This window comes from Hemicordylus capensis, chromosome 1, assembly GCF_027244095.1.
Source record: "Hemicordylus capensis ecotype Gifberg chromosome 1, rHemCap1.1.pri, whole genome shotgun sequence".
Taxonomy (NCBI): Eukaryota; Metazoa; Chordata; class Lepidosauria; order Squamata; family Cordylidae; genus Hemicordylus; species Hemicordylus capensis.
In genome coordinates, this window is record NC_069657.1 from 261,193,026 (window position 1) to 261,209,923 (window position 16,898).

The window sequence follows — 16,898 nt, forward strand, 5'->3', positions numbered from 1 at the left end:
ACTCAGTCTTCTGCACAGTATTGTTTTAAATAATTAAAATGGTTGGCCTAAGGAACAAATCCTTTAAAAAAAATAATCAAAAAGTAAAGTGTGTGTGTGTTTGTGTGTGTGAACAATGTTGATATTACTACAGTGAAGTATAGGTATTTTTAGAAAGGAAAATAGTAGTAAGAACAAACGTTCTTAAAATATGGCTTTGGGATTTGAGTGAAAATAATCTTGAATGCACCACTGAGAGACCTTAAAGGCCAAGTTGAAGACAGGTCATGCTGGAGAGAATCTATCTATGTGGTATGACTTGACGGCACTTAATCAATCAATCAAATCTTGAACAGAGCTAAGTGCAAAGCATTAAACTGTACTGTGAATCTAATCCTTCCCTCAAATTTTATTTCTTTGCCCCACTGGTACGAAAATCTGAAATGACACCGAGGGAGCAGATATAGTTAGAAATGCTATACCTTCTCCTCCAGCACAGGGCCAGTACACATGAATGAGCAGAGGTGGTGTGGAGTTGCTTGCAATGGCAGCTGTCTCCACATGGCAAACCATTCATCTAAAGAGATTTGCCATGTGGGGAACTCCCCTGGCTCATGCCACTCCTTAGCTGCCAAAATGAGGCTATTCTACACAAGGATGAAGCCAAAGGAATAACTGGCCAAACCTCGCAATATGTAATTGACCACAGTTTGATGTTCATTACTTTCCTCGTGATAGGAATGAGGATCAATGATGTTAGACTTCACACAGCTTGCCCGGCAAGGGACCATCTCATCAAGCCAAGGTGACATCACACAAAGGTGCCTGTTTCTTTTTGCTCCGTTAAGCTAAGCTAAATAACACCATATTTTTAGCAGGCGAAAATGCTAAATTTTTACTGATGCTAAAATGTAACATGCAATAAATATCGCACACGGAATGCAGAGCTTCCCATCTGCATGGGAATGGCTGAGACAAGATGTTGCCTACAATGGAAGCCTTTCAAGACACAGCATTTACGTATTCTTCCTCCTTTAGTTCCAGCCAATTTCCAGAATAGGTTTTGGGTCCGTGGAGGGAACAAACAGAAGCTCTAACTCCTCTCTGTTAATAGCTGCTGAATGCAGCAGTGGAAACAAAGGTTATTGGTTTCTATTGACTGGAAGGTGGCTGTGATTTACAGTTTAATTTCCAAACTTGATGGGGTGGAACTGAAGTCTCCAGGTATCATGAGACTGGGCAGATGGGGAAAAGGATGGACTTCAGCACTACTAGCACTGGTAGTACAGGGCAAATCAGTTTTAACAATTACTAGTAGGCAATTTCCTAGAAGTGATTTCCACAAGCAGATTTTAATACTTAAGAAGAGTGCTGCTGTATTTATAGTATTAGAAAATATAACTGGGTAAACATTGTCAATGGGAATCATAATATCTAGCATGCAAAGGAAAAAAAGGCAGTATCATCAAGCAAGTCTGACAGCAAGGAAGGGACAACTATCTGGGTGAAAAATAGCTGTGATATAATAAATAGGGTTAAAGAATGATGATATGAAACATAGGTTTCCTCTACTAGGAAGAGGCTTACTCTGGATTTTTGGAATATATCCTTACATATGTCAGTGAAAGAGATGCAGCTCTCTGTGTTCATGATTGTTTTTTGTTAGATCAATCAACAAAGCCTACCCAAAAATCACACTTCTCTAACAGTCATACTATTCAGTAAAATACTTAGCTGACATGGATGCTTATAATGCAACAAGGGATCACCATCAGGTAGCCTGATCTTATGCATGTTTTACTCAGAAGTAAGTTCCCCAGCATTCAGTAGGGTTTGCTCCCAGGTAAGTATACACAGGATTGCCATTGGAAAAGCAAAAGGTTGGTGATATTACACAAATAGGGCGGTTGCAATGGTAAGCAAAAATCAGAACTTGGCACATATTAGTTTCCTTGTATTTTAAAATGAAAAGGACCAATAGGAATGGCACCACACCCATGCTAGCAATAGGTACAAGGAATGATATTGCAATTTATTTCTGAAAAAGGTCCCAACACATTTCAAGGTGAAAACTTGTTCTATATACACAAGTAAAAATGAAATCTTCTCTTCAGCAGATAACAGGCAAGAACCTGCTGGAGAAAAGCTTTCATATTTATTTGTGCATATTTCCCCCTGAAAAAGTAGACTAGTCCTATGCTCCAGACTTAGGACGTCAACCCGTCTCAGAGGGCTGTTTGACTCCAAGGCAGGCAGATACGCCAAGTCTGGAGCAGAGGGCTAGTCTACCTACTGACCCCAATTGGTAGACCAGCTCTTCCTGGAAAAATGGTACATTTTGAGGCCCATTTTTCTATCTCCCCAGAAAAACGGGCCTAAAGATGGTGCTCAAATCACTCAAAATGATTTGAATGATTAGAGGGTGATTTGTTGCGACAGCCGGCCAAGCTGGCTGTTTTTGACAAATCAATTAGATGATTCTGCAATTCAATTAAAGCTAAAATCAAATTGCAGGATCTGATTTGTGCTTACCTGCAGTATAGAATTTCCACTTAGGTTTAATAATTATGAAAATTCATACAAGGTATTCACATAAAAACATGCTGCAGAGGTTTCTACACTATACTTAAATATCTTAATTTTAATATATGGGTATGAGAGGGTTGGAATTTCCAGTCTGGATATTTTCCAGCATCTTCTTTTCTTGGCTCAATTGATCAGTGCAATTGAGAATAATTGGAAGAAAATGTTTTCGCTCTTCTTCAGATTCTATGCATTCCTCCGAATCTTTTTAAATGTTTAGATACTGCCTTAAAATAGTCACCAGTCTTTGCTAATAATTATACTTGAATAGATGCTGTTCTGAATACAAAGATATTGCATTGAGGTCTCTGCCAATTTCAGCCTATTTTCCCCAATATCCCATTTGTATGAAATATAATGGGCTATATTTTTATCCTGCCTTTTCTCCAAGGAGCTCAGGGTGGCATTCATGGCTCTTCCTCACCCACCATATCCTTTGAACAATCCTGTGAGGTAGGTTAGGCTGAGAAATTGTGACTGACCCAAGGTCACCCACTGAGCTTCACAGATGAGTAGAAATTTGAATTCAGGTCTCCTCTGTCTTGCTCCAATATTCTATCCACTGCAATATACTGATTTCTTAAGTTCTGCCTAATTTGTAGTGTAGTTTCTCATTTAGGTTTCTTTTCCAGTCTCTGTATTTCCATGAATGTTTCATACAACAAAACTATTCTATATACAATATGAAGTGACAAAGCTATGACCAACCTGACTGACTAGACAAAAACAGAACAAAAAGCAACCCTGTCTGATATCAAATAAATAGAGGAGACAAAAAACATTTTCTTTAGCATATCTGCTGAGACAGAAACCATGTTCCATTCCATTTTATTTATTTATTATTTCTCTGTGTAAACCGCCATGAGCCATTTTTGGAAGGGTGGTATAGAAATCATCATCATCATCATCATCATCATCATCATCATCATCAACCATCTGTTGTACATGGATGATCTGAAGCTGTAGGGAAAGTCCCAGTCAGAAATTGAATCACTGCTAAACACTGTCTGTATATTCAGTAGCGATATAGCAATGGAGTTTGGACTAGACAAGTGTGCTGCATTAATAATGAACAGAGGGAAAATAAGAAAAACAGAAGGAACAGAATTGCCCAATGGAAGCAAGATCAAGAACCTGGAAGAGAAAGGACATTACAAATACTTGGGCATTCTCCAGGCTGATAACATCGCACACACTGAAGTTAAAAGAAAAATTGGAAGTGAATACATCAGGAGAGTTAGAAAAATCCTCAAGTCCAAACTCAATGGCGGGAACACCATACAAGCCATAAACACCTGGGCTATACCTGTTATCAGATACAGTGCAGGAATAATAGACTGGACCCAGGCAGAACTAGAGATGCTGGATCGTAAGACCAGGAAAATCATGACTATCAATAATGCTCTGCACCCCCGCAGTGATGTCGATAGGCTATACCTCCCTAGCACCTCAGGTGGAAGAGGAATGCTGCAAGTCCATCAAACAGCAGAGGAGGAGAAAAGAGGCCTTGAAGAATATATCAAGGACAGTGAAGAAGATGCACTTCAAATGGTCAATAACAAGAAACTATTCAACACCAATGAAAGAAAGCAGGCCTACAAGAAAGAACAAGTCAAGAACTGAGCAGAAAAATGGAAAAATAAGCCACAGCATGGTCAACATTTGCACAATATAAGTGGAAAATCAGACATCACCAAGACCTGGCAATGGCTTAAGAATGGCAACTTGAAGAAAGAAACAGAGGGTTTAATACTGGCTGCACAAGAACAGGCACTAAGAACAAATGCAATAAGAGCAAAAGTCGAAAAATCCACCACAAACAGCAAGTGCCGCCTTTGTAAAGAAGCAGATGAAACAGCGGTCCACCTATTCAGCTGTTGTAAAAAGATCGCACAGACTGACTACAAACAAAGGCATGACAAGGTAGCAGGGATGATACACTGGAACATCTGCAAAAAATACAAGCTAGCTGTAGCCAAAAATTGGTGGGACCATAAAATTGAAAAAGTTGAAGAAAATGAAGATGTAAAAATATTATGGGACTTCCGACTACAAACAGACAAACATCTGCCACACAATACACCAGATATAACTGTAGTCGAGAAGAAAGAAAAACAAGTCAAAATAATCGACATAGCAATACCAGGGGATAGCAGAATAGAAGAAAAAGAAATAGAAAAAATCACCAAATACAAAGATCTACAAATTGAAATTGAAAGGCTGTGGCAGAAAAAGAGCAAAATAATCCCGGTGGTAACTGGCGCCCTGGGTGCAGTTCCAAAAGACCTTGAAGAGCACCTCAACACCATAGGGGCCACAGAAATCACCATCAGCCAATTACAAAAAGCAACTTTACTGGGAGCAGCCTATATTCTGCGACGATATCTATAACAACAGCAACAACATTGACAATAAAATTCAGCCATCCCAGGTCCTTGGGAAGGACTCAATGTCTGGATAAAACAAACCAGTCCATAACACCTGTCTGACTGTGTAAACAAGAAATAATAATAATGTTCTGTATCCTTCAATACTGAACGATTTCCTATATACCTCTGGTATACACTTTAAAATGTATGGAGAGCAGCATGATGAGAGCTCATGAAGGGCCATATCTCAATAAAGTGTGCCATCGAGTCGGTGTTGTCTCCTGGTGACCACAGAGCCCTGTGGTTTTCTTTGGTAGAATACAGGAGGGGTTTACCATTGCCATCTCCCGTGCAGTATGAGATGATGCCTATTAGCATCTTCCTATATCACTCCTGCCCGATATAGGTGTTTCCCATAGTCTGGGAAACATACTAGTGGGGATTCAAACCAGCAACCTCTGGCTTGCTAGTCAAGTTAAATATCAGAGTGCATAATCCCACATGCAATCCCTGGCATCTCACATTGAAATTATCACAGTTAGTAGGGCTGGGAAAGACCTCCCTCTTGAAAGAGTTGCTGCTCGCATTCAGAGTAGACAGTTCTGGGTAGATGGATTGCAGGTTCTACGTAGTAGAAGGGAGCTATGTAAATTTAACATTTAAAAAAATAACCTGTATTATCACCATCACAGACAGACATGATTTCAAGCAAAGTTGACCTCAGTCATCTTGGTTTTAACTATGAGGCCCAAATCACTTCAGCCCAACAACTTTGGAGAAAGCTTCATTCCATGTGAATGCTCAACCTTGGCCCTTCTGCAGAGGTTAGCCTACCATAATCCCTAGCTATTGGCCACTGTGGCTGGGGATTATGGGAACTGTAGTCCAAAAACAACTGGGGGGCCTAAGTTGAGTAGGCCTGCTTTAGAGTCTGCTTCATTCCATGAGCTCCACTATGATCTTGGATCCACTGAAAGTGCTCTCTTAATATTATCAGGCAAGGAAGGGAGTAAAGAAAGGTTATTACCTATGCCTGCCCCCAGTTATGGAATGCCCCAGTGGAATGCCCACTGCAGACTTCTCAGTTTCAGCCTGAACACTTCTCAAATGTATTGCAAGACTTACCTTTGGGCTCACGGTGAAGTAGAGATGTGAAGGCCTTGAAAAAAATGAGGCGGGAGGGGAGACTGTTTTTGACCCTGGTTTTCACCCCAGGCCTTCTGACTTCATTCTATGGTGACGTCAGAATAAGGTGAGGACATTTTAGTAATATGTTCTAAAACACTGAAACAGAAGCCATTCTGTTTGGCTTCTTTTGTTATTTGTCCCAAGCTTTTAAACTCGAGTAGGTTAAAAATCTAAATACATTTACCTTTACTTTGAAAATTTTGCATTCCAGGATCGGAATATATATAATCAGTTGTACCCTATAGTTTCTTTCCTCCAGAGGAAGTAGTCCCACCTCTGGAGGAAGATCTTAGGAAACAACCCAATACTCTTAAATAAAAATTGCCTGCCTTAAGCCTCCATATAAAACCAACACAATGAACAACATTATACAAGTTCACAGTGGAGTTTGCCAATTTGTCACAACTTCTGTGGATTATTTATGAGCTGCAAGTTCAAACGAGAAAAAGAACGTCTGCCTAGTTAACTGCTGAGCTCTGATAAGATACTAAAGAGGGTCTTTTAAATATTTCAGCAGAAAAAGCTTGTTAATGGCAAAATAAAGTATTGCATTCATTACAGAGCGATAAGTAATAGTAGATATAATTAATAGGTAGACAAGATGACATCAGAAGTTGGTATTTATATGACATACTAATACCTGGAAAGGGAGAAAATGGTCAAACTTTATTCGGAACATCTTTCCTATTATTATGTGAAGGTGAACGTAGTCTTAACTGTAAGCAGGAAAGTGGAAAAAGGAGATCCTGAAGTATATAGTGAATCTATGTATGCATGAAAATACTTTAAAATATTTCAGCGTAAAAGGTCTCCATATATTAATGCTGACCACATCAGCTTCTGAAGACACAATCTGAGAAAGCCAAAACCAAAGGAAGGAAGGAAGGATTCAGTCTTGTGCACTTTGTAAGTGTATATATATCACATTTAGATCAATGGGAACTAAGCTGGAATATTGAGCCAAAGGACTATCTCTAGTCATTAATACTGGCAGGAATGATCACAGGTCTCTAAACAGATGTCAATTGGAACAGCACTTGCAAGGAAAGAAAAAAAGGCTATGGACACCCATTCTTCCATAGCAGAAGTAGCAGCAGCAGTGTGAGAAAACTCCTGGTATTTGTTGGCCATACCAATATTGTTGTGACAGTTGAGGGTGTAAAACTTTCAGTCCTTTAACCTGAAATATTTTGTTGCAACATGTGATTAGACAATAGCCCCCCCCCAATAAATAATTGCAGTGACCTCACTGCATATTAGGATGCACCCAATAGTAGGATGGGCTTCAATTGCTTGGGGATCCCTGCAAGCTAAGCTTGATGAGGACAATGTCAACCTCAGAGGCAAGATGCCTCTAAATACCAGTTGCAGGAGAGTAACAATAGGAGAGAGGGCATGCCCTCACCTCTTGTCTGTGGGCTTCTCAGAGGCATCTGGTGGGCCACTGTGTGAAACAGGATGCTGGACTAGATGGGCCTTTGGTCTGATCCAGCAGGGCTGTTTTTATGTCCTGGAAATGCTGTGCAAGGCAGCAGAAAGGATAGCAAATGGCAGTTGAATCCAAAAATAAGTTAAAAGAGAGAGAGGAGGAACAAGATACAAATCTGCCATCTAGTAAATACTTGCTGATTTAAAGAGAAAACATGCTATTGGTGAATTTCAATGCAGCCTTGCTTTCTACTACATTTTAAAAGGCCACATGAGCAGATTCTGTGACTTTTCCACTAAAAGTGAACAGGGTCATGGCCAGCTTATTCTCTTTGGGGAGGGGTCACATCCATAACATAGCACCAAACTATGCTTAAAGCCGTACCCACAGAGGGAATAACATAGCAGACAAATCTGACAATGAAAGCAAGAGAATGTTCTATTGGGAATTTTGCTGCTGGTAGTTTGTGCTTATAAAATCAGAATAACTTGATCCATGTCATTTGGTACTTCATTTGCATTTTTTATTAGATAACTTGAAAGTTAGGTCTTGGGATTGTTACATAATTATATATTCATGTCATTTATAGGAATATGTAGAATCAGTTTGTACAAGCATATACAACAACATGATTGGTACTGAGTGTTATTGAAATCAGTCATCTGATTTGTTCTAAACTACCAGTTTTTCCTTTATGTTGGTAGCATGGGCGATGCCAAGCAGAAGGCTGACATGCATTGTTCTGCATTTTCACTACAGCAGGCGTTAAGGACATGCACATTAATACTGTAGCAAATTTTTTGATATCTAATAGACATAAAAAGGGTTATTCCTGATATGAAAGTCTGAAAATCTGCATAAATATATTGTGTAAAATTAAATTAACATACTTTCCTTTTCAACTAGTATTAAGAATGCCCACATAATTCATATACACACATATATATATACTTATGCTTTGTTAATTAATCAAATATTCTGTATCATACATTGACTCTGTATTTACCAGTTAGAGAATGACTGTGAGGTCATACAATATTCACTGAAGTCAAAATTGGTGTTTGTACCACATGCAAATAGAATTTGGTTTACTACTGTTATCAATGTAGCCACAGGTATGTGATCTTCTACAATATTGTGATTGCATGTGTATAAATACTTTACATTTTCACAGTTACAAACTTTTTCTCCCCCAACAGCTATTTAACAAATTTAAGATACGATGAGCTGCGGTATTTGGGACTGGTAACAAGTAGATCAAAATGCCATTACTGAATAGGATGTAAACGTTTGTTAAAGTGCCTGCAATAAAGTTCTTTACTTTTTAATCAAACTGAGGAAATTTGGCACACGGACAGCCATTTGCCACCCTGGCAACCCTTTTCAGCAGCATCTTCCACACCATCAGCTTCATCCAGACAAGACCAACCCAATATGACACTTGCTATGTCTGAATACAGACATCACCTGCAAAGTTTCCATACTGCATGTTTATCTACTCTGTTGGTTTTATTGATGGTGGTTTCCCAATAGGTCAATTGAATTTTCAACACCTTTGCTACAGTTCCAGGTTGCCTTTGCGACAAAACAGATTAAGATTACTTCCTCCTAGATAGATGTTTATGGTGTCAAATTCATTACAAACTACATTTAAAAAATAGTGTCCCTCATAAAAACACGTTGCTACAGGGTGCTGAGTGGTTGGGGGAAGTTACAGGACGCCTGGCTGGCTCTCAAAAGCCCAGGAGGCCCAGGCAATGTATCATATAAAATACCAGTACAAGTTAACAACAGACAAGTGCAAATTCTCTGAGAGCAAGAAAGAGCGTGTTGCTAGATTAGACTGCTCTGATCCTGTATTCACAACACAGTCAGACATCTCATTGAAAGGGCAGCATTTTTCTGAACTAGACAGGATTTTAAAATCATCTTCCTTTTTTGAGAAGCATGATCTACTGTGGCAAAAATAAAATGAAAGACAGTACTCCAGATGTTACAAATAACTCCAAGCTCTTAGTCAGTGATCTGCAGCTACACTTGACACTAAGCTGAAGAGACACCGCCTCCTAATCCTCAGTGAGTCAGCTTTGGAAATACAAAAATACTGGACTTTGTGACTTCAGTTTGCATGTTGGAGCTTTACACCACTGTGGCTGGCCTGCGGTCCATCTCTGCTTCTAGCTTCACCATCTGCTGCATCTCCTTCGCCTGCAAACCAGGACAATTGTGCTGTTAACAAGACTGAACATGGGGAGAGAGAGAGATTCTAAGTCAGAGACTACCACTTTGAGGCTGTGCTATAGTTTGTTCCCTGGCTGAAATAGATGTTGTTGGAATGAAATATACAAAGCTGTTCCCACACCTGGAGTGAACAGGGAAGCGTTTCCTCATGTAGTACCTCCGAGGGTGTATGTACACATCAGAGCTGCTGTGAATGCAAGGAGCTACTAAATAAATCAGGGTTACATTATCTAGTTGCATACATATCAGATAACGATCTGATACAACACTTAAGAAGCATAATTCTCCGCTATGCAAATATAAAGGTTTGGTGTAGGTGCTATTTGCATGTTTCTCTCTAGAAACGAGAGAGAAAGTCTAGGGACTTTTCATCCCTTTTTCATCCTGGATGACACTTTCCCCTCCCATTTCAAATACCTCAGCCCAGAAATTAATGACAAAATAATAAATGGAAATATGGAAACATAATGGATGGATTAGCAAGCACAATCTTGTTCAAAATGTGAATACTGGTCCAGTTCAGATGTAATGTGAAGCCAAGATAAAATCCCAGCTCTTTTGTGAGAGGAGAGCTGGTCTTATGGTAGCTAGCACGACTTGTCCCCTTAGCTAAGCAGGGCCCACCCTGGTTGCATATGAACGAGAGACCACATGTGTGAGCACTGGAAGATATGCCCCTCAGGGGATGGAGCCGCTCTGGGAAGAGCAGAAGGTTCCAAGTTCCCTCCCTGGCATCTCCAAGATAGGGCTGAGAGAGATTCCTGCCTGCAACCTTGGAGAAGCCGCTGCCGGTCTGTGAAGACAATACTGAGCTAGATAGACCAATGGTCTGACTCAGTATATGGCAGCTTCCTATGTTCCTATGATGACCCTTAGCCTCAGGAATGTGTGCTCTCCACTTCCCTCTATGGTTAAGAGGAGGAAATGTTCTACTTTTGATTCAGAGTCGGGATTACGAATTAATTGTGATTGCTCAACTGAGTGATCCTGGCTTATTCTAGCCAGCGTCTCAAAATAAACTAGGATCTGAAGCTGGGAGTGTTAGATCCTGGTTTATTTTGAGACACTGGCTAGAATAAGCCAGGATCACTCTGTTCAGATGTAACTAACAATTCTGGTTGCTCTAAGTCAGAATCTCATGCTAAGGACAGGGAGGTGAATGCATTCCAGAAGCTGGCAACAGTGCACAGAGCCTGGCTCCCCATAATGTTGGAAGCAGCCCAATGACTTGTATGCATGGTTCTACTAGAATGTCCCACATAATATCCAGGTATTTATCACTCCCCTCCACTTGATTTCAAATGACTAAAGCCTGGTCTTAAAAAGTGTGTGAAGACAAACTTCACCAGATTATATTTCAGAGATCACGTGTGTGCACCATCAATGCACACGTGCTAACATTAAGAGCCAAGAGGGACCTCTTGGAAAAACAAATGGGCTTTACATTTGCCAAGGAAGCTTGTAAACAATGAGCCAGTTCTGAATTGAACTTAGGAGAGCTCATTCATCACTAGGGGTACCTACAAAATGTGCCTTAGTGATGAGGATTTATTTTAGAAGGAACATAGTAGCTTGGTCATTATAGATCAATCCTACCTTGAGTTTGTGAGACGGCATGACAAGATTTCAAAAGCTGTTTGTACAAAAATAATAATGTCAAAATTGAGCAATACAACAAGAAGACAAATAAAATGAATAAAAACTCAGATGAGATGGAGAAACAAAGGCAAGATAAATAAAAGCTATACATTAAGTAAACAATATTTTATGACTAGTTACATACCTACCTAACTCTCCCCCCTCCCACTTGATAAAATAATAGAGGATGCAATATTTTCAGAGGTTTGCCAAAAAATGAAAAAAGAAAGAAAAAAGAATAGAACCAAAATGTAATGGCAGCACATACGGCCAAGAGAAAGCTTTCTACTAGACTCAAAGGTTATTTTCGGCCAGATAGGTGAATTTTAACCTTTTTGTATCTGTGAATAATGAGGCCAGGTGCACATGGCCCAATCGGGGATATGTAAAACTGTGGGTGCGGAGACCACGGATAACGAGGTCCACTTGCAGTTTTTTATGCCAAATATTCCTCAGCATTTTAAACATGTTTCTCTGATATTAGCTTACATTAGAAATACAGCAGCTGCTAAGCTGTACTAGATATTTTTGGATAACAGTATTGCAGGTTTTTTATAGAGACAGCTGTTTATGTGGGTTGCTCTATTTAGTACAGAGGTTGCTATAAGCTATGGCAATGAAGGGTCTTATACATGGCAGGAGCAAAGGAAAAAGAGCAGGACAACACAGGTTATATTCCCTGGACACAATTTGGAGAGCTGCTTTACACGAATAGAGAGGCTTGGAATTTGCAACAGGGCATTTCAATGGTGTTTTCCAACCAAGGTTCCTGGGGATGCACTGAGAGCTACTTTGGGGGTGGAGGTGGGGCAGCTGGCAGGGCTGGTGTCAGGGGTTGGCATCATTGGGCAGTTGCCATGGGCTCCCTGTCAATCTCTAAGGCCACCTCTGCATCTAAAGTTCTCATGCAGTGGTGAGAGTGTGACTCTCTCAGTTAAGTGATTTGCCTCCTCAGTCTCATCCCGTGTGCAGATGGGAGGATCCCCACAGAAGCCCTTTTGATGATACACGGGCTTTAAGGAAGCGAAATTCTCATTTGTGGGGGGGGGGGCACTTGGAGGAAGAAGCAACAGAACGACTCTCTTAGCCAAGACCATTCCATTGTTTTTGACTCCTCTCTCCTATTCAAGTAACCAAGAAAAGACTCCCCAGGAAACTTGCCGGGGGGGTGTACTACCCCAATTCAAGAGGCCCCATGAGAGGTAGTTTGCTGAATACTCTTCCAAACCTGGAGTCAGTCAGATGGGTCTGTGAAGAACTAACTGGTTAAGAATTGTTTGTTTGTTTATATGTTGCTTGGTCTGGGGGGGTTAGTGAGTTAAGGAATGGCAACTGTTGCCAGGTACTTGGGTTGACAGGAGAATTTCTACAGGTGTGTGTTGTAGAGTCAGCTGGAAGTTAACTGCCAAGGAAGAGGCTGGCAGAAAGGGACTTAGACTGAAGGATAGAAAACTGTAACTGGTTGTGCTTTGAACTGTGTATTTCATGGAAAGGACCCTTTTTGTTTTGTTGTTTTTTGTTTCTCTGTGTGCATCAATACATCGTCTTAATTTTGAAAATATTTGTACTTTCCCTATTGGAGTAATACCCCATGCCTAAAGCACTCCCCTGCTATCAAGGGCAACAGACATTATAAGAGAGGACTATTGAAGATAAAGAGTGGCAGCAGATCCAGGAACCATCACCGGGTCTTTAAGGTACCTTGTAACATGTCACTAGGAGCGGGAGCGAGTTACTGTTCAGAAAGTCTCTTGGATATGGGTGGGGCACTAGGCTTATCTAGTGTGCAGACAAAACTGAAAACCACACGGCTGGAACTTTGATGACCATACAGCACCCTAGTTGTACATTTTACACATGATATTCATGCAACTCTCCTTCAAAAAGTGTATATATCCTTCCTATGTGAGCAGTTCACCCCTCTGTTTGTAGCATATGCATAGTTTAGGTGGGACAAACGTAAGTAGTGGTATAGCTGATCAATCATATAACTTATCCTTTGTGAAGGAGGCACACTTTGGTTACAACTTGCACATTCCACATGCTACACTAGTGTGGGAAACTGCTCTTTATACACATCATGGGTGTCCATTCTTAGGAAATTCTATAAATTTAGGTGCATGCCAGTTTCCAGGTAATTACTTTTAACATTAGGCCTGTGCAACAATACGGCTTTGAAGTATCAAAGCTAAATAATTTGCACCTCGCCCCTAGAGGAGGTGCTGCTCTGCATGGACCTAGGGAGGGTCCTTAAAGGGAAGGGAAGTCACTTGCCCCAGTGACAGAAGGCAAGTGAGGAATGCTAGGAAATATCCTTTCCAGGGCTTTCCCTATAGAGCTCTATGGGGGAAGCGCTGGGAAGGACTACATTTCCCAGTGCTCCTTGCACACCTACCAAAATGTCACCTTCAGCAGCTTGTATCCCTTCCACAGCACTCCCCATTGCTTTCACAGGACCGTTTTATGTGGAGTTGTGCTGAAAGCAAGTACCTCCCTGGGGGCCAGGGATGATATCCAGATTATCTGGCTCTTGATGCTTATGTTCAGACCTATTGAACAGAATACAAATTCCAGATTGCCTGTCTATCTATACATGTGGACACAAGGGTGAAAACCTAGACGTGGAGGAATGCAGGATAGTGACCGTTTGATCCTAAAACTGCTGTGCCAGTATTGAACCCGTTGAAATTAATATGACTTGCATTAACAGCAGAGATTACAGACATACACTAGGGATGTCACTCAACTAAAAAACTCTTAGTCAATTGACTGTGTGCATTTCAATCTCTTAATGGTACAGATCTGCATTTATGCAAAAAATGGTATAAGGACAGAAGAGACTATAGCCCCTTTCAGATGATATAAAAAGGAGGCCATACTCTGGTACAGCCTCTGAAAGCTTCCTGGAAGGCCTAAAGAGATGAATGCTGTAAGTATGATGGTGGACACTTCCGTGATCGTGGCCGGAGCCTCCCAATCATGGAAACGCCCACCATCACCATTCACCTCTTCAGACAAATCTTCAGCATTCACCTCTTCAGACAAATGCTGCAAGCATGAGGGATGCATTGGGAGAGTGGAATGAGGGAAGCACCTGGCGGCACTTCTGGTAAGCTTTCGAAGGCTGTACCCGAGTACAGCCTCCTTTTTGTAACATCTGAAAGGGGCTCATATCTTTTTGCCTCTAGATGATAAACTCGTGTGCTGCTGTAGGAACTCCCTGCTGTGGGACAGAGAAGGAGGGAATGTGTCTTCTAAGACACCTCTCTCTCTCTCTCTCACACACACACACTACACTTTTGTAGTCTGTTAACACAATTACCTGTTCATTCTGCTTCTCCAGGATTTCTAGATGCTCAAGTTGAACCTTTTTCAGCTGATCCATTTCCTTTGATTGCTTCATTGCCAGCTATTAGGAAAACCAGACAAATGCAGGTCAAATGCAACATAGAATTCTCTCTTTGGCTGGATGGGTTTTAAAAAGGCCAACAGAGGGACATAGCATGCTACCATCTACTAAGTCAGACCATTGGCTCAGTATTGTCCACAATGACTGGCAGCAGCTCTCCAAGGTTTCAGGAAGGAGTCTTTCCCAGTCCTATCTGGAGATGCCAGGGATTGAATCTGGAAACTTCTGCATACATTGATGGTTATCGGCTCTTAGTACATAAGTGAGTTTTTGACAAAAGTGAGGTTGCCTTTTTAAAAAAGGGACTCTTGAGAAGGAAGGTTGCCGAAGAGACAACACACAGGGATTTGAGATTTCTGAATCAACTAACTACTCACCCGTTTTCTCTCTTCCAGAAATTTTTTTGTGTTGCTGCTGTTCAGTTCCCTGACACGCCTATAAAATATATGTTGACACTGTCATATCTGATTATTTTAAAAATAAGATACTAGTACTGTAAGAGAAAGGTATTTTTGAGACTGATGATGCCTTTGATCTTATGCTAAGTTTTTCAATGATTGTCATTGCTACAAGCGAGGGCAACTCTGTTTCAGTTTTGTGATCACTTAATTTTGGTTTTCAGTAGTTGATTCCATATTCTAACACAGAAGGTCTAACTGGTATCTCCTAGAGTGGATATAGCCTTCCAAGCAATTTTATCTGGCCCTAGAGGAACCACCAAATTTGAAACAAAGTGTGGAAAAACATTTTTTTCATCATTTCACTTATTGGATTTGATCCTAAGTGCTGAGTAAGGAAGAAAGTCCCCACCCCTCCTCTCCACAGCAAGCCCCTGGATTGGGGGCCCTCAGTAATGGGGCACAGTAGGAGTGGGTGCTGCAGAGGGAAGGGGAGATGGCCCCTAACTGGTCTATATATTGTTTCACTTTATTGTATGCTGGTCATAAACTGTAACAAAGAATCCGATCTGATCAGATAATTCTTCGTAAGAAAAGCAGTACTGATTAAGGGACCAAACTGCAGCTGAACCAATATGCCTAGCATTGTCATAAGGTGAACCTAAGCTGTTAGTTGGAGACGTCATCTTGACAAGAATTAAAGATTTGATCATTCACATTTCTAAATCCACACGCACAAAATTAATTTCGAAGTGTTTGTAACTCAGCCACAGTCAGAGGGTTGTGTTTGAATGTGTCAAACCAAGATCAAGTCTTTAGTCAGTGCTGAAATTCACTGGAAAGCCTTGAGCAACTCACTGCTTCTCAGCTTGATATCTAATAGCATGTTCATGAGGCAAAACAGCACTCTAAACTTCTTGGAGAAAGGGTGGGAATATAAATGCAATAAAAATAAAGTCAGCTTGATACACAGCAACAGGCAAGAAAGCATCGCTCAGTCTCAGTAAGTACTCTGCAAAATGGGAACAGTGGTGACCCATTTCACAGGGCAAAAATACAAAAAACCTCAAGAACGGGTAAGGCACTTTGCCACTCACATATGACCATATACACAGATCAAAAGTGATAGTGGTGGCAGCCAATCATAAGGGGAAAAACCAAAGTATGTTTCTCTCAATGTGGAAAACCTAAACAAAACTTCTGATGTCCCCAAAGCACAGCCCATCTTCTTTCAATTGCAACACCTTTCCGTCATCTGTATCAGGCCTCTTACATCAGCCAAGTTATTCCTTTCAGTTCTCAATAATGGCCACATACATAACTGCTGTCGTTCTGACAACACTGATATCTGTTCTCAACTTCATATATGAGTGCTTTAACTTGTCATGCATTTATTTATCATAATCATCATCAACAACAACATTTATATCAGGCCTTTCTTCCATAATGGAACACAATGTGACTTACATGGGTTCACCCATCCAGGCACTGACCAGACCTAGACCTGCTTAGTTTCAATAATGTGGCTATATCACATGCCCTCAAGACACTGAAATTCTATCTGCTTATGTTCATACAGTTCAGCATTGAAGCCAATATTTTTATAACAAGGATCCAAAAAGCTAAGTCTAACAATGGCCAACAACTCCATTGCTCAGAGACAA

The 16,898-nt window shown here is 40.7% G+C and overlaps 1 protein-coding gene across 19 annotated transcripts in view; it reads right to left on the reverse strand.

Moving 5' to 3' along the window:
• Window positions 1-8,049: 8,049 nt before the first annotated feature.
• PLCB4 (phospholipase C beta 4) overlaps window positions 8,050-16,898 on the reverse strand; it is a 280,151-nt gene continuing 271,302 nt past the window's right edge. For 18 of the 19 annotated variants that reach the window (XM_053284717.1, XM_053284727.1, XM_053284715.1 and 15 more), the window contains 4 exons: window positions 15,214-15,271; window positions 14,750-14,836; window positions 11,386-11,422; window positions 8,050-9,756 (listed from right to left, as the gene is read on the reverse strand). In XM_053284717.1, coding sequence (XP_053140692.1) covers window positions 9,668-9,756; window positions 11,386-11,422; window positions 14,750-14,836; window positions 15,214-15,271 — 271 coding nt within the window. In that variant the 3' untranslated portion in view covers window positions 8,050-9,667. The remainder of the gene's footprint in view (window positions 9,757-11,385; window positions 11,423-14,749; window positions 14,837-15,213; window positions 15,272-16,898) is intronic. The other variant, XM_053284735.1, reaches the window with a different exon arrangement.